Source organism: Gopherus evgoodei, chromosome 23 (genome assembly GCF_007399415.2).
Source record: "Gopherus evgoodei ecotype Sinaloan lineage chromosome 23, rGopEvg1_v1.p, whole genome shotgun sequence".
NCBI lineage: Eukaryota > Metazoa > Chordata > Testudines > Testudinidae > Gopherus > Gopherus evgoodei.
The window spans coordinates 6,457,270-6,484,357 of record NC_044344.1 but is presented as its reverse complement, the minus strand read 5'-3'; the positions used below and the strand labels follow the sequence as shown (position 1 = coordinate 6,484,357).

At 39.6% G+C, this 27,088-nt stretch overlaps 1 protein-coding gene across 1 annotated transcript in view; it reads left to right on the top strand.

Moving 5' to 3' along the window:
* The window catches only part of ZNF652 (zinc finger protein 652), a 38,921-nt gene extending 25,606 nt beyond the window's left edge, over window positions 1-13,315 (top strand). Inside the window, exons 2-6 of the mRNA XM_030541180.1 lie at window positions 314-1,456; window positions 8,160-8,307; window positions 8,600-8,715; window positions 9,764-9,908; window positions 10,371-13,315. Of these exons, the coding sequence (XP_030397040.1) occupies window positions 548-1,456; window positions 8,160-8,307; window positions 8,600-8,715; window positions 9,764-9,908; window positions 10,371-10,885 (1,833 nt within the window). The 5' untranslated portion in view covers window positions 314-547 and the 3' untranslated portion in view covers window positions 10,886-13,315. The remainder of the gene's footprint in view (window positions 1-313; window positions 1,457-8,159; window positions 8,308-8,599; window positions 8,716-9,763; window positions 9,909-10,370) is intronic.
* The last annotated feature ends 13,773 nt before the right edge of the window (window positions 13,316-27,088 follow it).

Genomic DNA, 27,088 nt, shown 5'->3' with positions numbered 1-27,088 from the left:
CCAGATTATCCACTATAAGATGTGGATCTAGTGCTATGGTCCAGTTTCATATTTTACAGTTTGATAGTCTCCCCCTCTCAGAGGGTCTGTTGAGATTTGCGCAGTTGCCAGTAATCAGTGAAATTAAGACTTTTTTGATTGGCAGTGCAAAGAATAGACCACTAAGCATAATGAATAATTAACAATTGGTATGGTGGATCCTGCTGTGCTCTGCCTAAATTGTACACATGGAAAGAAAACAAGGAGCTTGGGGGATACATTTCTTCAATTATTTTTAAGAAACTGACTTAATTTTCTCTGTTCTTCTTTGTAGATAAAATGTTTGGAGGTTGGCTGACTGCTTTCTTCAGAAGAATATTTACTACAGCTCTGCTTTTGCCATAATACTAGAATTCTGTGATCTACGCTTCAGTGCTGAACACCAAGAGAGTCATATTTTAGTCATACTGTCTAGATGGAACAGGCATCTTGAAAGCCCATCGTATTTCACAGCTGCTTATTTGATTTTTCTGGGATCAAAGGCCCTCAGTAAATTAGGGCCCCCCCAATGAGTCAAACAGCCAATTCTTGCCAACAGCTGCTTGAAAACAGTGCCGTGTATGTAGCAGGGATGGCACAAGAGGAAAGCCGTCGTGGGCAAGTGCCACCAACATTTTATCATGCTGCCAGTCAGGAACTTGATCTGTCCACCAAAGTGTACAAAAGAGAGTCGGGAAGTCCTTACTCTGTGTTGGTGGACAGCAAAATGAGTAAACCACATCTCCATGAAAGAGAGGAGCAGCCATATTTCAGGGAGAACAGATCAGTGGGAGAGGTCCGGGCTGTGAAAGAAGATAGAGAGAACTCTGACAACTCTGAGGAGGAAGAGGAGGAGGAAGATGAAGTGACTTACAAAAGGGAGCAGATTATAGTGGAGGTAAACCTTAACAACCAAACATTAAATGTATCAAAAGGGGAGAAGGGTGTCCCCTCCCAGTCCAAAGAGACTGCTGTTCTTAAGACCAGCAGTGAGGAAGAGGAGGGTGACAGTGGGGAAGAGGCCACTGAAGACAGTAATGATGATGAGGAAAATGAGAGGCAGAAGAAAAAAGAGAAAAGAGTGGAAAAAGTTAGTGTTACCCAAAGGAGAACAAGGAGAGCTGCATCTGCTGCAGCAGCCACAACTTCCCCTTCACCTAGAACTACAAGGGGCCGTAGAAAGAGTGTGGAGCCCCCCAAGCGTAAGAAGAAAGCTGCAAAGGAGCCAAAGGCACCTGTGCAGAAATCAAAGTGTGAAGAAAAGGAGACTTTGACCTGTGAGAAGTGCCCCAGGGTGTTTAACACACGCTGGTACCTGGAGAAGCACATGAACGTCACTCACAGGCGTATGCAGATCTGCGACAAGTGTGGGAAGAAATTTGTTCTAGAAAGTGAGCTGTCCCTTCACCAGCAAACAGACTGTGAAAAAAACATTCAGGTAGGTTAGTTCACCTGCTTGCCAGATTTCCACACCTTTCTGTTGTGCCCTGGGTACAGCTAGTGGACATCTCAGAGAGAGTATTTTTTTTGTGGAGACAAGATCCTGACCAAGATCTACCTCTACCTGTCAGCACTTCTTGGTGTCTGCCAAAGGAAATAACTTGTAGGGACCAGAGGATGCCCCATGTGCTATTTTAGCAGAGTTCTTGCTAGGATTAATCTACACTGTGGGAAGATGCCAGACTTCATTTTAACAAATGCCAGATACAAGAATAATGGGTTGAAAATGTCTGCAGTGCACCACCTTGTACAAAATAGGACCTGATCTTTCAGAGGTGCTGACCCACCTGCAGCTTCTAGTAGCTTCAGTCAGAGTTTTGAATGTTTGGCACCCTTGAAAATTAGGCACATAATATATAAAGGTAAGAATTTCAGGGGAGAACAAAATGGTGACGAGTGTCAGGGAATAAGCAATGTGTAGAATGTTGACTGAGACACAAGTGACCTAGAAAAATTGTAACACCTTCACGATGTGAAAAGTGTTAATATGTCATCTTTGCTTTCTGGGTCACATTAAAAAAATTAATATGTCAAGATAATTTGATTTACAATGGTGTTTATATACACGTGCATAGGTGTGTGGAAATCCTTCTAATAATGCAGAAGATGAACCTGTTCATAAACCTGCCCATTTCTGCAGTGCTGCAGAATCTGAATAAATAATAGATTAGCCTTTTGAATTTGCTGTTAGTAGGGATATTTCTGTTGGTCTGCGTCTCACCAGGAGGTTTGCCACTTTTAGTTATACACATAACAGTGGAAAGCTTTGCCATGAAAAAATCATTTTAAATAATTTAAATTATGGAATACAGTTTTTGAGCTTTTGACTTATCTGTGACTTCCTCTCTGCTCATAGGCATATATGTTATCTCATAACCATGGGCATTATTGTTTTATCTGGTGATTTAGTCTTGCTTTGTTAAAGAAAACTTAACACAGTGCTGCATCCTAGTGGTGAAATAGGCCCACTGCCCCAGGGTAAAGCTGCTTGAATTCAATTTTAATGTAATTGTAACATTGAAGGCAGAAGGACAGTAAATTATTCCCATCCAATGAGTATCATCAAAAGAGGGCACTTTTTTTAAAGAATACTTACATTTGTCTGAAACGTGACATAAGAGCAGCCATACTAAGTCAGACCAAAGGTCCATCTAGCCCAGTAGCCTGTCTTCTGACAGTGGCCAATGCCAGGTGCTCCATAGGGAATGAACAGGTAATTATCAAATGATCCATCCCCATTGCTCATTCCCAGCTTCTGGCAAACAGAGGCTAGGGACACCATCCCCTCCTATCCTAGCTAATAGCTGTTGATGGACCTATCTTCCATGAATTTATCTAGTTCTTTTTTGAACCTTGTTATAGTCTTGGCCTTCACAACATCCTCTGGCAAAGAGTTCCACAGGTTGACTGTGCGTTGTGTGACGAAATACTTTCTTTTGTTTTAAATCTGCTGCCTATTAATTTCATTTGGTGACCCCTAGTTCTTGTATTATGAGAAGGAGTAAATAACACTTCCTTATTTACTTTATCCACACTAGACATGATTTTATAGACCTCAATCATATCCTCCCTTAGTCATCTCTTTTCCAAGCTAAGAAGTCCCAGTCTGATTAAATTCTCCTCATATGGAAGTCATTCCATACCCCTAATCATGTTGGTTGGCCTTTTCTGAACAAGTTACTGGACTGCTCTAGTATTTTGAAAATAATCCTAAACATGAAGCTTGGATTCTTACCTAAAATGGATCTTAACTTTTTGGTACAGCAACCAGTAATTTTTTACCTTACTTAGAATTTGCTTATAAAGTCTCTGAACAGCTTTCCCTTTTATTTTTAATTGCATTTCTGGAACTGTACTGATATGCGGTTTACACTGTTAGTAAACAACAATAGAAAACACAGAATATATATATAATATATAGGAATAAAGTAGAATTTTATAAATAAATGCAGACTTTCCAATTTTGGAGATACACATTTCAAGTGACATTTCTGACTGAACTGTTTTACCTTATGTTTTAGCTCATGGGAGGGAGATGAAAGGAAGGATACAAAGTAGATCCTGGAGCTAGAATTGCAGTAAAACAGTTGGGCATGACCTATTAATGACAAGTCAACATACATAACAAAATATCTAGGAGACAGCCATGTAATGAAGTGGCCTAGTACAAAGCCATTTTATACCTGGGCGTTTTGGTGTTTTAATTTTTTTTTTTTTTAAATCCAGCAGTGCTACCACTAAGTCAGTTACATTTAGTGTTAACATCCCTTGAAGACCTAGTGTAGGCAAGACAACAGCAGCTTCTGGTATTTTTACCACTATCAAATAAACCTGCTTCTTAACAAGTTTAACTGACATGGTAATAAAAGCTTTGTAACCCACTGGAGCCTTGTTTACACTAATGCTTTAACTGATGCTAACACCAGGTGCAGTTGAACCAGTAACAGCACCTGTAGGGTTTTTTCTAAAATTCCTCAAAGTGGACAATAGTCTAGGAGAAGTTAGACCTATCGGTTTACCTGTAATAGATTAGAAAAAAAAAGCCCATAAATATCTGCATAAAATTAATTTGAGGCATCTGTGGTGTCAATTAGTGCTTATTAAACTATGGATGCACTATAAATGCCCCTGTCATCTAAGTAGAAATGTAAACATTGCCTCTGTGTGTGTGTGTGTGTGTGTGTGTGTGTGTGTGTGTGTGTGTGTGTGTGTGTGTAAGTTATAAACATTCTGTTGCATCCTTATGCCTATCAATGAATTGAAAAAAGTCATTGCACTTCTTAAATGAAACATTTCTAAAGCTTGTAGTGCAGCAGAGACCACTTAAGTATACATTTAAAGGATGGTATTGTCATTTAGGTGACTCAGCTCACAGCAAATAATCTTTTAGAACTGTCAATGGGATTTTATAAGTAGTTAACATATGATATGTAAGGGACTTCTGGGGACATTGAACAGAAGGACACTTACCGCGCTTGAAAGGCATCACTGGTACAATGTTGGTCTTTTGACCATTGTTAGTATGCAGTATATTGAGTAAAAATGTACTAGAAGCTTAAGTCACATATTCAAGTGACTGAGGCACTTAAAAGCCTAAATCTCATTGAAAGTCAACTCCTAAGTGTCTGTCACTTATGAAATGAGAATTAAGCTCCTATATTTTTAAGTGCTTATGAAAACGTTATCCTATACCTCTTTCAAATTCAGCAACATTTTATCTTTGCTTCTATATAATAATATATTCATCATAATATAATATGTAAACTATAGGACCAGGGGCTAGTAGGTGCTATTATGCAGCCACATAAATGGCTGCATCTTGTGCTCCAGAATCTAAGCGTTGATTTAAAAGTCTCACCTTTATTGGTTACACAGAAAACTTTTTAAATGTGAGCCAAACATAAGTCCTTGTCTGTGCTGGTTTTTAGCCATTAGTATAGCTATAGCAGTGCCAAATTCCTAACGTAGACATGACTTATGTTAGTGCAAGGCATTTGCACTACTGTACTCTAGTCAGGGTAAGTCAGCCCACTTATAAGACCTGCTTTAGTTATACAGATAAAACTACACAGAATCGTTTGAGGGCAAGACAAAGATGCCACATGTATTATGATAACAGAATTTGAACACACTCACTCTCTGTCTCTGTCTCTGTGCAGCTGCTCGGTAGTTACCAGTCCTGAATGTAGCTTGCGTTCGTGGCTTCAGTTAGCAACTTGGGATCGTAGCTTGTGCCAGCTAACTGGCCAGGAAAGCTGGCCACAAAGAGGAGCTGGGTCTCTGTCGGGCGTGCACTGATGCCCCTCGATATTGATAGCAGAACGTTACCCAAAGTCTCATCTCATCCATCTTTTTAATAGGCTTTTAGTTTGAATTCAAAGTCTGTGGATATTGCTGTGTCACACTGCCTCTGGGTTTGGTGATTGATCACCTGTCAATTGCGGACGTGACTTTCAGCCTTGAACCTGGCTTTGATCTTTCTTCTGTTGTTCTTTTGTGCTTTTCTTTTTAGGGTGGACTTTTCTTACTTTGTTTAGGGCTGTTGTCTGCATCTTCAGCCGTTGGTATTTGAACTTTATTTCATCAGGACAAGCTGGCACTAGAGGTTGATTCTATCACCCACACGTACCTCATTCACACATCTAAACTAAACTAGTAAGATTACAGCAGGGCTTGCAAAAATGAAGGCTGTAGCAACAAGCCTCCCACAAAATGGAGTAAGCGTTTTAAAATGGGGTTTGAATTACAATAGTGAACGGAAGTTACAGTGTAGGCAAGTGTAATGAAATGGTGAACAGAAGTTACAATGATGAAGTGAACAATTAAAAACAATTTCATTCATCAGTTCTACATTGTCAATCCAGGGGTATTGAATGGGTCACGCTTTATGTAATTGTTTTAAGGCTATATATTGGGAAACAATGTGAGCTTGTGGTTTTAGCTTAAAATACAGCCTTTTCATCCAGCAGCACGTGCCACACATTACAATTAACATTAAATTTATGAGAATAAAGAAAACAACAGTTGGATGTAACATAATTTTTAAAGTTGAAAACCAAGAGGGGGACCATCCCTTTAAAATATCATACCAATGGTGTGTCATGTTTTGTTCTGCTTGTGCGGATACTGTTAATATTTCAGGTCCCTGAAAAAATAGCCAAACTGCGTGTCTGAACCTGGGTCCGTGTAGTTACAGTCAGTTGGCTAACAGCCCACTTTATAAGACCTGCTTTATTCCAGTGCAGAATATCTGTGTTGGGAGTTTGCAATGGTTTCGCTATATTAGTGTAGCTACACTAATGCAAAAGTCACTCATGTAGGCAATCCTTTAGGCACTTCTGCCTCTGCCCAAAGGGGAGAGGGAAAGAGGAGGATATATTCCCTCTCCAGTATCAAATGCTTCAGAATCCAAAAACTGTCTCCCAAAACTTCATGGGTGCCTGACTGTCTTCTTCATATTCCCCCTGTAAACAGCTATTATGCAATTATATCTTGTCAGTACTAAAGCTTGCAGCATGTTAAAAATGAAAATTTGGGAGCAGCTTTTTGAAAAATGAATTTGATTGGAAAGACAGCGAAGAGGTGGGGGCCTAGTTGCATAATCTAGTTCTAATACGCCAAGTAAGACATGGAGCCTTATCTAGCACAAATCCCATGTGGCTTGATTACATAAGTGCCAGTTGGACTGATGATAATGGCTCTTCTGTCATGTATAGACCTAAATATAGCTCTATATGATGGATTGTAGCCATTCCAAAAGAGCCTTTGTGTTCTGTTGGATAAGTATCTTTTCAAAATTAGTGCGTTTACAAAGGCTTTTATTGTTCTGTTAGGCTGCATCCAGACATTAAATCGGTGTATCCAGATTACTTGCCATTAATTGCTCATGGAAATGCTAGATTTCCAATTCCCAATGGCTGACTTTGCGTTAAATCAAATGATCACTTTTTAGCACTGTTTTACTCTCCAGGGTTTTTCCACCATCGACTGCAGTTTGTTCCTGATATCTCCAAGTAGGTCCTTTGAAAGGAGAATGATCTTCTTGGTGGCAGTGTGATGTGCAAACTCCCAGGCCAGCAAAGGTTGGGTGCACTGTGAAGGCAGTATGACTGGCCCATGATGGGGGAGGAACACTTGATGTTGACAGGAGTGGCACTGTCTCCTTAGAAAACTGCATCTAGCTCAATTTGACAGGAGCAGGATGATTGACAGCCAGAAAAGATTAAAATTTCTAGAGAACTCCTTCCCTTTCCCTTCAAAGATAAAAAATGTTTGGTGTCTTCATATATTGCTCCATTAAGTTTCATAACAGTTATTCTGAAATGTATAAAATTGTACAAAGATTTTTTAAAATTATGTTTCTTTTGAAAACGAGGGTGTATGTGAGATGCTTGTCCTTGATCCTGTCTGGAGATTTCATGGTAATGCTGGGGTTGGGGTTTGAATTGAGAGATCATGTACTGCATGTTTCCCTATATAAAATGGTCTTGAAGACAAGGCAAACAAGGTTCTTGGGTAAGAAGTAGTTTGTCTCCATGAGTTAGTATATTAGGCTTTCACCTCTGTAGAACTGGGTTTAAATTCTGGCCCTGTATTGCTGTCTCCTTTGGGCTTGTTGCTGGAGTTTCAGCTCTGGCATTAAGATGTTTCTTCCTACGTAGTTCTGCTGCCGAGAAAAGTAAGGAGACATTTCAAGAGTTATGCACAGCCTGCAAGTTTTCTTGTTTTTTGGCCCTGAACAAGAACACTGATATGGACATTCTAGACCTCTCCTCCCAATACTAGAATCTGTCTGGACAGTCCAACCTAACTTGAACTGACCCTGTAGATACCACTGGGTTTTGGAAACAGGATACTGTAGTGTAGTCGCTGCACTGCTCTTGAGATGTCAGCAGATGGCACCAAACTGCAAGTGAGTTAACTTCTGTTCCCTCATTCCACTATTCTTTGGTCTGTACTCCTTGTAAGTGTGTCTACATTTACCAGATTCTGAAAAACAGTGAAGTACATGTTGGGATTCTGACTACCTTCCTTGTTTTGGGGACATTCTTCCTTGAGCATGATATGTGCCTTATCTCTGCTGACTTGTGGCTTTGAAACTCTTTGTGAATTAAGCTTCCTTGTTTGTCCCATTCATTCAGTGTGTTTCCTGTAAGAAATCGTTCAAGAAGCTCTGGTCTCTCCACGAACACATCAAGATTGTTCATGGATATGCAGAAAAAAAGTTCTCTTGTGAGATCTGCGAAAAAAAGTTCTACACAATGGCCCATGTGCGGAAGCACATGGTTGGTGAGTTCTTGCTGCTTATGTTTGCTGAGCCTGATACCTTGTTGTCTTCCTGGTCCTTAACTGTTTTTAATATCTAATCTATAACGCAAGTAGCCTGACTTCCTTAGCTTAATCTGTTAGTAGAGGGAAACTAAAAATGTACATTCATAGTACTGGGAACACCAGATAGTATTCACCTCTATAGTATCAGTCTTTCTCCTCAGGACTCCAGAATGAGAAATTTTGAGTGAAGTAATATTTGTTTTTGCATTTTTAGTAACCTTTTCTACATAATGTAATATATATGTTGCAGCACATACAAAGGATATGCCATTTACATGTGAAACCTGTGGAAAATCGTTCAAACGCAGTATGTCGCTCAAAGTGCATTCCCTTCAGCATTCTGGAGAGAAACCTTTCAGATGTGAGGTGAGGCAGCCACTTTAATTAAGTGTTGACATGGTATGAGGCATATGCATCTAGTACCCACCAATGTGAAGCTCCAAATGTGAAAATGTCTTATCTATGCAATGAGGTGCAGTTGTATTAAGGCATGGGAAAAAATGTACTCTCTGGGGAGAGCAGAGCATAAGTGCAGGTAGAAGTAATGCAAAACTGTCAAGAATCTGGTTTGGTTCAGTGCTGCAGTGGAAGTAGCCAATTACTGTGTGTCATTTTCCTTTGCTGGGAATACTACGGGGGCAGAAAAATGGTATTGGTTTTGAGAGTGAGAGGGTAAAGAGGGTAAGAAGCTCTCCCTTTCTTTCCAAAATCAGGAATGAAGGAGGGTAGGAAGAAACCTTTAGACCAATTATCCAGATCTCTCTTAGCATCTTCAGGAAAAACGGAGGAAAACAAAGCTTGCCATCGCTTTCATCAGTGTTAGGGAGGATGAAGAAACAAAGCATCCCTTTCTGCCTTAGCTTGTGGGGAGGAAGGTGTAGTTCTAAATTTACCAGAAACCTACATGCCAAACTACAATAGGACTCAACAGAATCCAGAGATAGTGCTGGTGGAAGAGCTCATTGTTTTCCCTCTTCAGCAGTGCAAGGAATACATTGGGCTTTCTAATGAAACACCCTGTTAGTGAGTGAAATGGAGAGCCATTTTTCATATTACTTGTGGCCATTAGGTATCTGATGAGCAGTTTCAAAGCCCTGAGTTTTCATAAATCTCTTTAATGCTGTACCTCCTGGGTACACAAGATAATGCTCCTAATAATGGATCCTTCCTCCCCACACACACACAGTGTGGGTATCAATAGTGTGTGTTTCATATGCGCATTTTTAACTGGATGGCCTGTTGTTGTTAAATCATCTCTAGATTGTATGTTTTCTTTGTGCATGAGGGGTCTACCTGTGTATTGCTTTGGGGTGGTCTTCTGGATTTCTATATATGCAGCAGCAGAATACCCTTCTGCAACTTCGTTGCTTCCTTACCAGAGATGACTGAAAGTCAAGGTCTGTGTCTGTTGCAGAACTGTGATGAAAGGTTTCAGTACAAGTACCAGCTGCGTTCCCACATGAGCATCCACATTGGGCACAAACAGTTCATGTGCCAGTGGTGTGGCAAAGACTTCAACATGAAACAGTACTTCGATGAGCACATGAAAACACACACTGGTAAGAACATATATAAGAAAAGTGCACACACCTCCAGGGCATTAACATGCCAACTCTTCCATGTGCATCAGTCCCACCAAACTTATGCCTGAAGTCAGATTCAACCCATATCCATCCAGTAACTTATGACACCTAACCTCCTCTCCCACTGCCCTGTATACTGTATTTCAATTGCAAAAATGAGTGGTTGTGCATGTTTCTCTTCATGTTACTGTGGTTTGAAGAAGCCCATTACCCAGCATTTTTAGAATTCTCCTCAGGCACCAGACTATGAAGCTGGGAGAGGAGCTCACGAAGATTGAGGGCCTTTTTGGGAAAGCAGTGTCAGTTGTGTTTTTATTTTGGCCATAAGTAGGAAAGAGTGCAGTCTGTGGAATACACAACTCATTGACCGCTTATAGCTGAAGTAAATTATGTTAGCAGAAGCTTTCAGCCTAACTGGCTGCTGTGTTTATCTTATAGGAGAGAAGCCTTTTATCTGTGAAATCTGTGGCAAAAGCTTCACCAGCCGCCCAAACATGAAGAGACACCGCAGAACTCACACAGGGGAGAAGCCTTACCCATGTGATGTGTGTGGCCAGCGATTTCGCTTTTCCAACATGCTCAAGGCGCACAAGGAGAAGTGCTTCCGGGTCACAAGCCCCGTTAATGTGCCACCTGTTGTTCAGATCCCACTTTCCACAACTTCTCCTGCTACTGCAGTCCTTTCTGTAGCAAACACACCCACCACCCCAACTCCACCCATCAACCTGAACCCAGTAAACACGCTCCCTCCGCGTCCCATCCCCCATCCGTATTCACACCTTCATCTCCACCCTCACCCACACCATCCACACCATCTCCCAGTCCCCCCAGTCCCTCATTTACCCCCACCTCCAGCCCTTTTTAAGAGTGAGCCTTTAAATCATAGAGGCCAGAGTGAGGACAACTTTCTGCGACACCTGGCAGAAAAAAACATTTCAGCACAACACCACTAACACCTTTTCCTCCTGCCAGCTCTTTTTCCTCTTTTACGCACATGGAAACGTGCCCTCCTGGAAATTGCAGAGGGAGAGCTAGTGAAGGTCTTTCAATCCTCTTTGTCCCCACTTGGAAGGTCCTGGTACACTCATGAATCAGTTAACGAACAAGAAAATTCCATTGGATCAGCAGTGATCATTTGAACCAGGGGAGCCAAAGGGACTGAAACCCAATTTGCTTGTGTTCTTCTGATGACTCTTATAAATTTCAAATACTGAGACTTGTGGAATTTTATAATTTCATATCAGCTGATGAGGTATGCTTGCTTTTATATCCTGGACTTCTCCTCAAAGAGGGGATAGGCCTGGTTTCCTTTGTACTAATCGGAAAGGCTGTGAGATTAATACAGAGCATTAATTGTATCACTGTGTATCGTAATGAATTCTTTTCAGCTTTTGGTGCTGGCTACGGAGTGAGCCAGCCACGTATCACAGTATATCAAGCATTATAGAGAAAGACAAAAAAATTTGTTTGTGTAGCTCTCCTAATGCACTCTTTATTTTACTACAGAAATTATTTTAGAGTTTTTTGTATAGACCTATTTAGTAGTCTGTTTCTAAAATGAAATGTATTTCAATAAGCGGTGTAATTTTTTCAGTGTAGCTGGACCTATGTTGTATAATAGATAAAATTTTATAATCATCAAAATGTGATTCTAAAAAGATGCAAAGAGCTTCTATAGTTAGTTATTCTTACATCCATACAACTCAAAAGGTGCTTCAGAGAAGAGAGAGACCCAAGAGGTCTCTGGCAAGGCTGCCTCAGAAGTGGTGTTGATTTCAGAACTTTTATGTAATTTATTTAGTAGTTTTTAAACCTTACCTTTCCCCTTCCACAGTGTCTCTTAGGCTTATTGAACAAAGACATTGAGATACCACACTCCTGCTCTACAGGTTTCACTTAGTTCAGTTGGATGGAAGTGTGGAATGGGTTAGAAAGGGATACATCTGTGGGGTGAAGAGACTCAACAGCTCGAGTTATGAAGTCACAGGTGAGTGAGAGATCTGACTTAGGAGAGGGAAATGAACTATCTCAAGTCAGCCAAACATATCTTCTTTTATATAGAAAGGCCTGGTTTTAATGTTTGTTTATGGTATGATTTTAATCGGGGGATCATATCAAATGCTGCTCATTCAGATTGCTTTTTTTAAAATTCCTGGACTTAGGAGAGGAGAATTAAGTTAGTTTCACAAATGTGGTGTTTTGGTTGATTGTAAGAATGAGAAGAGGAGAAATTTGAATGGGAAAATGGGGTTTAAGTAGACACATTGCTGAGAAAATGCAGTATGTATCCACAGTATGAAGCTCTGTCCCATAGCCATGACACATTCAGACAACATGGGATGATATTGAGGGGTTCATAGTCCCATTGTTGGGACAAATCTAGGTTTGACAGTTATAGGTTAGAAACCTTTGAATTTAGACAAGTCACTGTTTCATAATCTTGTGAGGCACTGCGTGAGTGGCAAATGGCAAGTTTGGTGCAGAGGTGGTGGGCTGGAAGGCCAAATGTATCTGTTTTAATCAGTGAGTGGTTTATTTTTTCAGGTTTGTATTTTTGTTTAAATGACATTGAATATAGCAGCATTATGCAATCTAGGTAATTGTTGCCACCCTCAATGAAGAGACATAGGCTCAGAGCCATTGTACTGTAAGTTTCAAAAATGTTTCCTACTATTTTGTGCTGCTTTGTCAATTGAATCCCACCCAAACTCCATCTCCAAAGACCCCAGTAGACAGATTGCCGTTTTAGTTAATGAACTGGGCTTTTGTGGCTGATAGATATCGTCAAAGTAGCAGAAATGGTGGGAATTCTTCCTAGCATTATTTCTTCAAGTTTAATGCTGCTGTTCACTGTTTTTTTTGAAACACCACATTGTCTTTTGGGAATTAACTCCTTAGAAGATATTTTACAAAGTTTCTGCCATCTAATCATCAATGCTTTCTTTTTTCATAGGAAATTTTAGGAACAGGAATTAAGCCCTTTTGGCCCAACTTACTCATTTTTGACCAAACTGAAAATACACACACCTCCCTCCCCTGCCCCATTTCTGAAGAATAAAAGAATGTGGGTTTTTTAATGTTTCTCTATAATATTTATATACATCCTTTATCTCATAGGTGATAAAGCCAGTTATGAAGGTGAATTTACACTCATGATTATGACTGTTGTATTTACTGTGGCTGGTCCGCCCAGGAAAGTTCTATGCATTCCATGTCACATTTACAACCTACGTTTCTGTTGTGCCATGATTTTATGGTCAGGCCTGTTATTAAAATGATTTTTAAATGCTAAAACAAAATCTTGGTAATTGAATTGTAATCCAGTTTTGCAAAATGATTTTATTCTCAATAAATTTACAGTATTAGGCTGCTATTCAAAATTCTAGAATCTGACACAGTTTTTCTCTTCTATAGTACACAGTACTTGTACATCTTGGATTTCAGCTGATTTTTGCCTCTGAGATACAGAAATTTCTACCATTTTGCAGAAGAAAGTAAAATTGGGCTAGGAAAAATTAACTTAATAGTCATATGTTTTAATAGAATGTCATAGTACAAAATGATTGGAGACAAATTCTCTGTAATCATTTGGGGAAAACTTAAAATGGAATCTGACATGCTTGTCTAAAAGTGCTGCAATATTATTGTACCATAAAACTACAAACTGCAGTACCAGAGGGTAGGTGAAAATTCAGAGGAAAGATTTGCCATGGCTACTAGCATATGTTTAACATGGCATGTGCCCTAAATTATATTAACATGGGCCCCATTTACAGGATTCACACAATACTGGAAAATGTGACAAGCACTTGTCTAACACTTTACCATTGTCTGTGAAGGGGGAAAAAATATGCATGAGTTTTGTAATCACTTTATTGTGTGTGTATTTTATTTGTCTAAAGAGGTTTTTTTAGGATATATCAAGTGTTTTGTTCCTGACATTAGTATGTTTGTTAGTCAATTTTCTAGTGACAGCAAAGTATTAAAATACATCAAAGTTCCAGCCTAGAGAAAATTCCAGCCCAGATATTAGTCCAGGAGGGAAAATTATTTGATACTTTTTGAGTTAAAAAACTATATAACAAATATGGAAATGTGGATTTACAAGATACTTTCTCTTTATTTGTAGAGCTCTGACTCATTTCCAAATTTGGAAGCTTTTAGCCAGTGTAGGCTAGTTGATTTGCCTGTTTAAAGCTTATTTTTACCTACTTTGCCTTTAAAATAGGTGTGGCAGTGCTTAGTCTCTCCAAGGAGCAGATCCTCAGTTGGCATATATCCCATAGTTCTGAAGTAAATGCAGCAAGGCAGTTTACACTAGCTGAGGATTTGCCTCCAAGTTTTGCACGCTTCTGTCATCTGGACTCAGCAGTTGAAATCTGACACAGTGAATTCTGGATGGTTCAAAATTTTCTAGAACCTAAATCAGTTTAAAAAATAAACACTTTTTAAATCATTTTTTTAAAGGCAAAATTTCAGCAAAATTGACAAACAGTAGTTGTCACACACACAGTTAACTTACAGTTAGGAGTCAGACAGCAGCTGCAGTGGGACAGCTGCCCTTTTTTCTTTCGGTGAATTTAGTGCTTATGGTAAATAGAAAACTGCTAGTCTTGGAGACAAAAGTCCATTTAGTTTCAGAAAAGGCAGTGGTAGTGCAAGCTTCCCTATACTGTGTGTATCTCAGATTGACCTGAAAGGAAACAGCCTTTCAAGATGACCGAGCAGTTCTGTGTCTGTCTGACTACACAATTGTCGTCTTTGCTGATACTGCTAACAATAGTAACATTTAGCATCAGTCTAATTCTTAATGGATAGATGTCTACTTAAAAAACCACCATTACAACTAATACTAACACTGCATATGAATCATTAAACATCTGTTGGAGTATAATGATTTTAGATTTAGTATTTTGAGCCAGATTTCAAGCCTGAGCCCTAAAGGGGGAAAGGCTCTCATCAGTCAAATCCACAATAGGTGGGATTCTTCTGTTTTCCTCGAGCTTCCTATGTATCTCACAGTTGCACCTTACCCTGAACTGTGAATTTCTTTGGTCTTATAATCTGCTGATCTTGTAATGATTATTGGTGGTGGTTGCTCTTTGATGAAGGAAGGAAGGAGGTAAAACTGAAGTTATGCCATCTGACACACAAGCGCTTCCATATGTCATTTTCACTTCTTTTTTTTAACCAAGTAGGTGAGCAACAAAATGTAACTCTCCCACCTAAGAATTATTGGATAAAATTAATATTTGTAATACACTTGAATTACTGCCTATCCCTTTGCAGTACAAATAGAATGATGAATGGTCCAACTGTGAACAGTATTTGTAGGCAAGGCATTTTAGAAGTGTTTTTCAGAGTGCTATGTCATTATCCAGTGCTGTTTGGACTTTGATACAAATGTTTGTGCACTGAAACTTTTGATTTTATGCCTGTGCATATGGATTATATATGTATATGCCCTTGATTTGAAAGTGGTTGAGGGACCTCGTGATAGAACACCATGTGACTTGTAGTGAGGTCCTTGAGTATACTAAGTCAGTAATGCCAAACTTTCTAGCTCTTGGGAATTTAGCCCAAACTCATAAAATATTTAAATGTTTTATGGTTTAATTTCCATCGACTACTAATAAAAAAGGAAAAAACTCATAATTACAGACTTGTTGAACTGTGCAGTTTTACCCATTGAGATAGAACATCTCCTCTGTAAATAGAGGTTTAATTAAGCTGTGTTTTTAAAAAGCTGCTTTGAGGGAAAAAATTACCCAGGACACACATTTACCTGAGATCATTTAAGTAAATACATGAGGCAGTTTCCATAACAAATATTGGGCACTTGATAGACAAGTAGTAGCATTCTTGGAGCTTTTCCAGTATATTGTGTGATACAATATAATTTTTTTTAAATGAGGAAAAGAATGGAAAAATTGTACTGCCCATGCACACGAACCCATTTCTGAATTTTGAGCTCTACCATTTTCCAGTCATGGTTATTCATGTCCTCTTCATCTCAGGCGCCTCTCTCTCCCCCACCCTCCACCCTACCAATCTTACAATTTCAAAGCAGGCAAATGGATTTTGGTTTTCAAAATTGCTGTTGAGCTGAAAACTTGAGACTGGGGTGACATTACATTCCGAATACAAAAATATGTGTTTATAATGGAAAATAGTTGCACATTATTAAGGATGCAAGTGTTACCTTTATTATGCAACCTCTGTAACATACAATTATTGATAACCACCTTGTACTGGACACTACCTCAACAAATCAGAGGTGCTCTCGACATTTTAGAATTTAAAGACCATTAGCCAAAATCTTGACAGTTTTCGCAATTGATAAACACTTTAACATTCAAGTCTCGACTCTGATTTTTTTCTACTTAAGTCATCCAAAATTGCAACAGTTGAAGAAAGCAAAATTCCACATTTATGAATATGTAATAATTTAACTCTTCTAAGGATTAAATATGGAAGCTTTTGTCACAAAATCTTGCCATTTCTGAAATACTCATTAAGATTTAAATATCCTTTTATGCAACACCATTCGATAACCTGCATCTAAAGAGTTCACCTTACTACACTCTAATTTACTCATTTTACTCACTATTTGATTCCACAGTTTTGTAGAACTATTTGTTGATTTCTTGTGTATAGGTGTCTTTACTAGTAGTTGACACTTGCTTTGTCCCCTCTTAAGAAAAGGGACATGTTTAGCTGCTTTATATCAAGCACTTTCATGTGTACGTAGATAAAACCTGATTTTTCTGCAAAGATCTCAGGACACACAAAATCTAAATAAAACTCAGCCTAGGAAAATGTAATGTGGTTTTGATGCACTTTTCAGACAAAAGACCAGCTATGAGTTTCAAGTAATAGACTCACTTACTTGGTGCTAACCTCTTGGTGTCTTGCCATCAATCCTATCCTATCTCCCTATAGTGTCAGCACTACTCCTCTGTCCTTGAGTGCCTTGAGGAAGTCAGTGTCTCCAAAACACATCCCAGTTCAAAACTTTAATTTCTGATGGGATGGCTTCCTCTTTGTCCCTTTCCACTGAGTATCTCAGGGCTATTTTTAGCTTTTTTCTGCCTTCCTCGCTGTCTTTCATAGTTTCATCCTTGAATATCATTTACATGTGAACGTCACCCTGCTCCATATCTCAACCGTTTGATCCCACTATCTTCTCTCTCTTTTCTTTTGACTCTTGGATAGTGATTATACTGGGGTCGGCAACCTGTGGCATGCATGCCAAAGGTGGCACGTGAGCCAATTTTTACAGGCATGCTGCTGTCAGCCAAGGTTCCAGCTGCTGGCCCCGTTCAGCCCACTGCCAGCCTGGGTGAACAGAACCCCCGGCCGGCAGCAGGCTGAGCAGGGCTGGCTGGCAGGAGCCAGTGGACAGAACCCCATATTGGCAGCAGGCTGAGCCGCTCAGCCCACCGCCGGTCTGGGGTTCTGTCCACTGGCCCCACTCCCCTCACTGCTGGTCTGGGGTTCCAGCCGCCCGGCCCCCTGCCATCTGGGGTCTGGGCCTCTGGCCCTGCTCAGCCCTCCTGCCGGCCTGGGGTACCGGCAGCCAGCCCAGAGCTCTGCTCCTGGCCTGGTCCCAGTGCTCTGCAGCCCTTATCAAAAATTACACTACAATTAGCTTAAAAACTTAAATGTTTGTATATTACAGTAATCGTTAAATCATGTATAATAATACACAGGTTTGATGAAACAAAGTAGTTGTACTTCTGTGTCTGTGCTTAATTTGTGTTTTCGATGATTTACCTTCTAAAAAAAATCTTGCATGTCTTGCACTCCCAGAAAGGGCATCTCTCACCCCCAGAGGGTGCGTGTGCCCCAGGTTAAGAACCACTGCACTAAACTGATAAGATCTGCATTTTAATATAATTTTAAATGAAGCTTCTTAAGCATTTTAAAAACCTTGTTTACTTTACATACAATAATAGTTTAGTTTTGTATTATAGATTTGTAGAGGAGAGACCTTCTAAAAATGTTAAAATGTATTACCGGCACACGAAACCTTGAATTAGAGTGAATAAATGAAGACTTGGCACACCACTTCTGAAAGGTTGCCGACCCCTGGATTATACTGTAACTTTCTAGTACAGAATGTTTAAAAACTATAGATCTGGTTTAGTGTCTTTTTCCCATGACTCCAACACCTACATCACTCTTCCTGCCTTTGCTCTCAAGGTCAGAAATCTAGTTTTCCTTGACCTCCGAACACTTTCAGTAACCTTCTGTGTAATTTATTAACACTTCTGCAGAAATCTTAATCCTTTCCTAGTTTGCCTATTTCAGTTCTTCCTAGATCCCTTCCTTCTCACTAATGTTCAAGGAGACCAGAATGCTGCTACTAGGCAATTTTTTGTTGTTCCAGGAAGTAAGCGTACATCATCTCCTGGCTCTACTTCACTAGCTTCAAAGTACCTCCAGATGTAGTCCTATTTTTCCTTTATTTTCAAAAATATTTGCTCGCAACCATTTACTCCTCTGTCCATTCACTTGACTACAGCCCCTCTACATGGCTGCAAAAAGCTGAAAGTTTGATGGTCACTTTATGCAGCTGTTGTTCTGAACTTCCCCCAATCTACCCCAATATCTTGAGTCACTCTTTTTTTAATTTTCTCCATAAACCACCTTTCTTTTAAATATATGGAGATAGAACTATCTCATAGAGCTGGAAGGGACCCTGAAAGGTCATCAAGTCCAGCCCTCTGCCTTCACTAGCAGGACCAAGTACTGATTTTGCCCCAGATCCCTAAGTGGCCCCCTCAAGGATTGAACTCCCAACCTTGGGTTTAGCAGGCCAATGCTCAAACCACTGAGCTATCCCTCCCCCCATCATTATTAATATTATTTATTTATTTTATTAATGTCTTGAGTCACTCTTTAATTTTCTCCATAAACCACCTTTTTTTTTCTACACTGATTTTTTTTTCTGAGAAGTCTTCTGAACCTGTACAATAGAAGCTGACTTTATATAAGTGGTATAATACATTGTTCACACATCAGGTTCAGCTTCCTACATAATTACAAAACCACCATTTAAATTTTTTATTTTTTTGCTGCTGCAGCTGGGTCTTCCCTTCCCTTCACCCCGTGTTCTCTGAAACCGAACAAAAGGACTCATCTTACTAGCTTTTGAAAAGAGGAATAAAGACTGAAATTGGGTTAGTCGGATGGGTAAGTTAGACTACTGAAGATAGTCTAGCCTTAAGGTTTATCAATTTCATCTGAATTCATTCTGCTGCCATTTGCTTTCCTTGACGTAAACACCTAATTTAGTTTTTGCAAGGCAATCCAAACTCCCAAGAGTTTGACAGGTAAAAGTTGGAGAGAGGAGTAATTTTTAAATTTATTAATTGCAGGTCAGACGAGATCCTGATGGTCCTGTCTGGCCTTAAAATCCATACATCTAGTAATCCTTTCGTTTGGGTCCCTGGTGGATTGTTACTGGTATGACAAGGAAAGACTTGAAAAATGTAAGGCAAATAGTGTATAAAATGATGGGACTGGTAGAAGGCTTAATTTCTCTGAAGGAAAGACAAGCTAAAAGTAAAAGACAAAACAGTTTTTTTTCTCCATTTTCCATTCAGTTGCCTTTTGGACACACAACTCTATAAAATTTCCTTCCAGTTCAAGGACTTTGCTTCTGGTAGCAGTCAGATCATTTTGTGATTGCTAATCTTTAATATGATTACTCTGAGTAAGAAGTGGTGAGAATTACTTTTAATTTCATGGCTCTCCCCAGGAATTTGATTGAGCCCAACTAGTCATTTATTCTGGTGCTTAATGAAGTTGTTTGTGGGCAGCAGGGACCAGCACCCTTTGCTTTTGGAAAAGTAATAATCACAAAGCTCTGTATACAGTGTTGGATTATTCTGTTTGTTAGCTGAGCCTTTTCAAGGAGTATAGAGATTTAAGAGGGATTTGGTGATTTTTATTCTCCTAAACTTTAGAAAAATGGCCTGCCCATTTTATTTCTTTGACACTGCCTTCTGATCATTATAACCACTTACTCTGCTGCCCTTTTCACTGACTGAAAATGCCAAGGAAGTAGGAAATTGCCTCTGATTGTGACAGTCTTTAGAAATGGTTCTTCATTCTTCCCTCACTGTGTCGGGTATTGAGAGTGACAGCCTTTTCACAAGAGCTGTGCCCTTATATGCATGGTGAATAGACAACATTTGTCTGTATATGACAGTAAATAGGCGTTTATCATATATTGGTGTTACTGTGTCAAGAAGCTGCACGAGGCTGGGTTAGAAAATTAATCATTTAGAAGTTTGGAACCTGTCCTTTTACTTTATACTCTTAAGATTTTTTTCAAACACCTCGTTCATTGTCTCCATGCCCCTGACTCTATTAATTTAGCATAAGAACCAGTATCTGTGTTTTCCTGTGTAAAGTGTTCTCTTGCTGCTAACTACAGTAATTTGGGAACTTCACCATGTACTTTTCATATGACGATTTTAAATGCCCAGTTTGGATTATTCTGACCTATTGGAAATGCTGTAAAATTTCCAGTCCAAAAAGAGACATTGCTCCTCAACTTTTCCCTTTCAGCAAAGCTTGGAGAACTTGCAGGCTCTTCAAAAGAAGCACTCTGATCTAGCCCTTTTTGCAATGCTATACTGATTTTAATATGACTCAGAGGAAACTGAGCAGTGTTTACCCTTTCTCTAATCAAGGATGACTAGAGGATTCTGTCTTGCATTATTTCTCTAATCCCACCTCTACATGAAAATAAAATCTGCAGTTAACAAGAATCCTAAAACTGTGATCCATTTGTATATAGTAGGATTGATTTTGTGATATAGTACAGAATTTCCTTGCACTTTTCTGACATTTTTAAGAAAAACATCCAGTGAATCATTTAAAGCTCAATCTATGCAATAGGCTAGACCGTTTAGTGATAACATCACTAAACAGGTAGCATCTAAAGAGAAGCTGGCTAAAGATAAACTAGTTGTTGAGCACACATCCGCCACTGATTCCATTGGAAGTCCAGGATTGAACCCTTTGTCAAACGAATTAGTCACTGGATCATACTAGCAAAAAAACAAAGATTGCCACTTGGCGCTTATACCAAGGTGAGGGGTTAGGCAATAACCCTCACCCTGTGGGAAATACAAGGGGGTTTTGGTGCTGAGATGCTTACAAATGGATGAGACTAAATACTTCTCTTTTTGGATTGATGCCATGATGGGGTGGAGAGGTGTCCACTCTGGTTTATAGTGCACCAGTGGCACTGTTGGTCACCAATTCATTATATATAAGTTCACACATTTCCTCTTCTGTAGCCTCAAACTAGCCCACAATGCTCAATTTTTTTTTTCTTCAGAATGCCCCGTTTCTGCATCTGGATGAATCCAGTTGCACTGGAGTTTTCTCTTTATATTTACTCAGTTGCTAAGTTTGTTTCCTTAGCAATAGAGTGCACTTCCCCCAGCTCAAGCATGGCTCTGAAAAGTAAAGTTTATAACAGTTGCACATTGTAAAAACTATTGTTTTATTAGTCCATCATTGTTGCTTTGTGTATTTTATTCTTGAGTGTCTCTAGTACCAGATGTGCCATTTCGCAATGTTTGACATGCTGAGCCTTTGGATGTGTATAATAACCAACATTTTGCGAAAGTAAAAAGAAATAGCCATATAACACACATGTCTGCCTTCACTGTGTATGTTGCACTAACCCTTCTTACAAAATCAGTTGAGGAAAGGTTTATTGGGCTCTTTTGTAATTTGTGTAATATTTTGAATTACCATAGGAAGGTTCTAAAATTGCAGGTCCAATAAAATGTCATAATATAAATAACATCATGTATACTACAGAAAGAGAAGCAAAGTAACTACATTTCCATGTCTGAGAAGTTACTCAACATCTAGAGCTAGGATTCTTTAAGAATTTTGGGGAGTTGAGATTTTTCCCACTTTTTCTCCTCACCCCCATTACAGATCACTATTTACCATTGCACTTGGGAGCTGGTGCCAGCAAGCAGTAAAAAAAAAAGAGGTCAGAAGTAATCAGTGGAATATAGACACGCACTAATCAGAATACTGAGAAAAGAGCCCTGCTGCTGCTAATATTGAACTAAAAAATTAAAACAGTAAGAATCCATCAACCATAATTACTTTTCCTTATTTCAGTCTTTGCTTTAATGGAAAATCAATTTAGGTTCTTAACTGTGAGCTGCTGTGACTGTTGATGTCCTAATTTCGCAGCTTGGTTTTCAAGTTGACCGCAGCTGAGAGAGATGTGGTTGGGGCAGGAGATAATGAGTGGAGTTTGGAACCGTTTATAAAATATTGTAGTTCCGTTTTTTTCACCAGTGCTGGTACAGGAACAGCACTTCAGATTCTTACATATGTTAAAGCCAGGAAAGTGCTGTACCGATATCTGCATATGTGTGGACTTGAACGCACTTCACAGAACAATCCAGAAATCACACACAGGATAGGCACACTATAAAATTTGCAAAATTAGGAGCTCACGAGGCAGCAGGTTACAATATAGAGTCTGCTGTTCAACTTTCCAACAGGAATCCATCCTTTCTTTTTGTCTTAGTAACTCAGCACAGGATAATGAATTGAAGCAGTGTGTGCATCCCTGGCCAGTGACACACCTTTATTTGTATGCTTCCATATACTTGTTTGTTTAAAAGTTCTCCCTTTCACCCTCCAGAGAAAGAGAAATATCTGGTGTCAGACTTTGTCAACTAGACACCCTTCTCCATAAATGTGAGAAAAACAAGTTCATTAGAAAGCACTGCGATGGCAGAAAATCTCTGCCTGTATTACAGGGTTTTCTATGATGCTCAATACAATAGTATTTGAGCAGCTCATGTATGTATTCATCCTCACAGCACTCTTGGGTGGAAGACATCCCCCTTTTTTATAGATGGGAAAACAGAGTGGCTTGCCTGAGGTTAAACAAGAAGTGAGAGGTAAAACTGGGAACCAGACCCCAGATCTCTTGAATCCCAATCTCTTGTGTTCTAATCACAAGAACACAAATTTTCTCTTCAATTTCTTGTATGATCCTCTCTTTGTAAGGTTTCTCTAGCAATGGACTGTATACAGGATAGTAAGGTGGTAGATACTATCCGTGTACGTCTTAGTGTGAGGCTGCACTTAAATTGGTATGTGAAGGCAACAGCCATATACAAAATGAGGGATAACACATTTTAATTTGTTTATGACCCGGAACCATATCCACTTCAGACTTTTTGTTTCAGATCTACTAAGTTCAGAGCTGCTGACGATGCCCTCTGTCCGATAAGCCTAAATACCAAATACCATTTGTAGTCATAAAGATCCTATGGCAGTTTTCATAAGATAGGAGTTATCATGTCCTGGTCAAATTCCAGTTTTTATAACTCTTCTATTTCCGTACGTGGGCCTTGTGATTTAAATTAGCTATGTTATCCTCCACTTCCTGTTCTGTCTGGACTGTTTGTATTGCTGGATGCCGTGGCAATATAAGAGGGCATCTTCAGTGTGGCAACTGAGGAAGCATATTTATCTGACTATCCAGTTTAGTTGCAAATTTGTAACTGAAAATGGTACAATCACCAAGAAAGAAAGGGACTGTATATTATAATATGCAAGTAACCCTATTATTAGAGTTGAGACTTTTGTTTTAGAAATAAGCATGTATAAATCTTGTTTTGGGCTGATTGCAACATCTGAAGGAAAATACCTACTGGAGCTGAAACTGCTCATAATTGTGAAGTTGTATGGAAAGTCAGATATATTTGTGGGACCTTTTTATGTTGTTACCAGAATATCTCTCTCTAGGTCTTGCACACTTGTACAGCTTTGTTTACCTTAATTTTAAGCATAATTTGTATGACTTATCATAGTTAGTCCTCTGTGCCTTTTGACATGTTCAGAGAAATTTGATATAGAAGTAAATGAAGTGTTTGAAAAATACTGTACTCTGCCTGCAAAGTACATTCTTCAGTGTGCGGCGCTGAGATATACATGTGAGCAGGTAGAGATTGATACCAAATTCTTCATTACAGACCAATAATCACATACTTAATAAAAATATATTGTCTATAGCCCGTATTTGAATGTGTACTAGTTGAAATAAAAGTTGATTACTTGTTCAAATAATAGTTCTATCTTATGATATATAATTTGTGTAATTGGTCAAGTAAACATAATGGCTTTATATCAGTAAGTACACATTCAAATAAATGTTTGACTTTCTGAATATTTTCCTAGACTCAGCAGACAAAACAGTCGCAAATGATGTAGCATGTGGTCATATGTACTAATTGTGACCTTCCACATTCATATACAAGTGATTTGTATTACATGGAATGTAATCCATTTTGTATAGACACCATCCAATCATTCATTATTATTTTTTAAAAGCAGTTATGTGGAATGTAAGTAATTCCCGCTAGATAGAATCTCTGCTAGATAGAAACCTTAGGTCCAGTTCCACTGAAGATACCAAGTGTGTATTCCAAGGCTTGTTTGCATTTTAAATTTTTTTTTAAGTTTTAATATTAAACCTCCCTCATTTTCTGAATACAGGTGCAATCAGAATTCCTCTGTATGTAACTCCAAGTGAAACTTCTTAGTGGGATTACACTACAAAGTTTGGATTCTAAATCTGTAGCTACTGTTTGGAAAGCCTGTACAAATATCTGATTTAGCCTGTATAATCAGAGTACAGACATCCTTGGTTGCTTGCCCTCCTCGTCTCTCGTGAAATGAGCATTGGATCACCAAGGAGAGTGTGGTTTAGGCTGATTTAACTGTAGAGACTGATTGTCCTAACGTGAATTGGATTAACTCCTCATTTGCTATGACCATTGTACTTCATGGTTTTTCCCAAGCCCTAGTGATTGGGGAAAGCATCCAACAGGGGATTGGGATTTGGGATCCGCTTTTGAACTGGAGGAGAGAGAGCAAGCAGCAGGAGCGATAGCTAGAAGATGATAGTGGGTGGAGTTGATCCACACCTGCTGCTGACCTTAAGACAAGCAAACTAAGGAGACAAAATGAGGATACATGTTGCTTTGGTGCTGATGTAGACCCCTGGGTCAGCTAACATACTGGTTTAGTAGAGCTCTACTATTTGGGCTTGGTTCTCTCAAAATAGCTATCACATACATACTAATCCCACTACACTTTCACTGCTTCCCAAATTAATGCTCACAGTTCTACCTTTGGGGATGCTAATGTCGCCTGTAACCTAATTTTCTTTAAAAGCACCACAATTCAATTTCTGTGACACTACATTCATTTTCATGGCAGCTGTTATGATGGCAGGATTGCCTGACCACCTGTGAATTGCACAGACTGAATCTGATTCCTGCACATGCTGTTCTTGGGTTTTCTAGCAGTATCTGCAAACATCAGGCTCCAGCAAGCACTAAGTATGTAGCTTATCTGGCTGTCTAGCTTAGGCTTTTTATAGCCTCCATCACGATAGTATCTGTGCGCTTCCCTGTGGGAAAGAGGGGGGGTGATTCCTAGTTTGGAATTGATAGGATAGTACAGAACAAGATTGAATTTACTTGCATGCATGAGAGGTCAGCTATCTGATTCAATGTGTAGAAGTGCATGGTCTTATTTTACAATGAGAACTGCCATTGCTGTGAAAGAGCTTTTATTAGCCTTTTTTCACCACCATACTGCTGGGAGGGTGGCTAAGCTGGCTAACCAGGGCTGACCTGTACTGCTGTGTATACATATGTACCACCACAGCTGAAACCTCTGCCAGCTGATAAGTGGCCCCTTTCCTGTAGCCTGTTTTATGTAAGGCTGCATAATCATAACTTGGCATTCCCTTAACAATCCATTACAGCTTCACTCCGTGACCTTTTATTATATAAACCCTTCATAGAATTATAGCCTTACGTTACATGCTTTCCTGACGGCTATTCTTATACACTGTGTGGCTTTTGCCTTGAGACTCTTAACCAGCAGATTCTGTAGTTGCTCTTGGGAATCTGCACTTTAAATGAGTAGGCCGTAGTCTTCAAACTGCCTTTCCACCGCTGCTCAGTTAGCAACACCCTGACTTCGAGTTCTTTACTCATTTTTGCCCTTTTCTTTCTCTTAGCGCAGTATTAAATTCTAATTGCACTTGGTGTGGAACGCAAGTCAGCAGCAAGTAGTCCTTTTCAATAACCCTGCACACCATGAGGCTACTTCCCAACCACAGAAACCTTTGAAAATCTAACTGTAGCGTTACATCAGTTGACTAATACTTAGCTTTTATGTACCACTTTTCATCCATAGATTTCAGAGTGCATTACTGAGGTGGGTAGGTATTTTCCCTGTGTTACAGATGGGGAAACTGAAGCACAGGGAAGAGATGCCCCCAGGTCACACAGTAAGTCAATGAAAAAACTGGCTAGAGACTAGATCTGCCAGCCAGTCCAGTGCGCTAGCCACTGGGGCATAAGAGCATATACATTTCATGCAGATGCCAAATCACTGACAGTAGTAAAAGAAACATTGGTAATGGGAATTTTGTATTGGAAAAAGGCTGGTACACTGTGAGTGTAGCTGCAGTTGATTTTCCTGTTAGTGTAGCTCAGGCCTGTGCTGTAGAGATCACCTGCTTCTGGAAATAGCTCCGCATTTGGGGCCCTTGCCTCAGATAACATCAGGAGCCCATTAATAATGCCTGTTGTGTTGGACGCTTGGGCTGAGACGCCAAACTCATTTCTTGTAGGCCACTGAACCCATTCAGACTTAAAGCTGCCTTGGTTTTTACTGCTTGAAAATATGATAAAGGGTTGGCGAAAAACAGCTGGAAGGAACATGCATACGTGAATGTTTCTGGGTTTGTGATTGAGTTGGTAAAACTACACACAAGCTCTCACTAGTTCAGAACAGCGACCGAAGTTCAAAGAGAAGTAAATGTAAGTTTGTGTAGTTTGCCTCTTTGCACCCCAACGTGTTACACCATTACAGGGAATTCTTGCATTCACACAGGGACAGATGAGATGGGTTGTATCTCATCTGTTCTGGGGTTTCCGGGGATTAGTTCAATGCAGGATAAAGCTGTTCTCACTTGCTCTGTAGCAGTTTTCAGCAGCGGGAGAAATCTGGGACACAGGACTGGAGCATGACCCTCCCTTCCTTTGACCTGCTCCTGGAATGCCCCC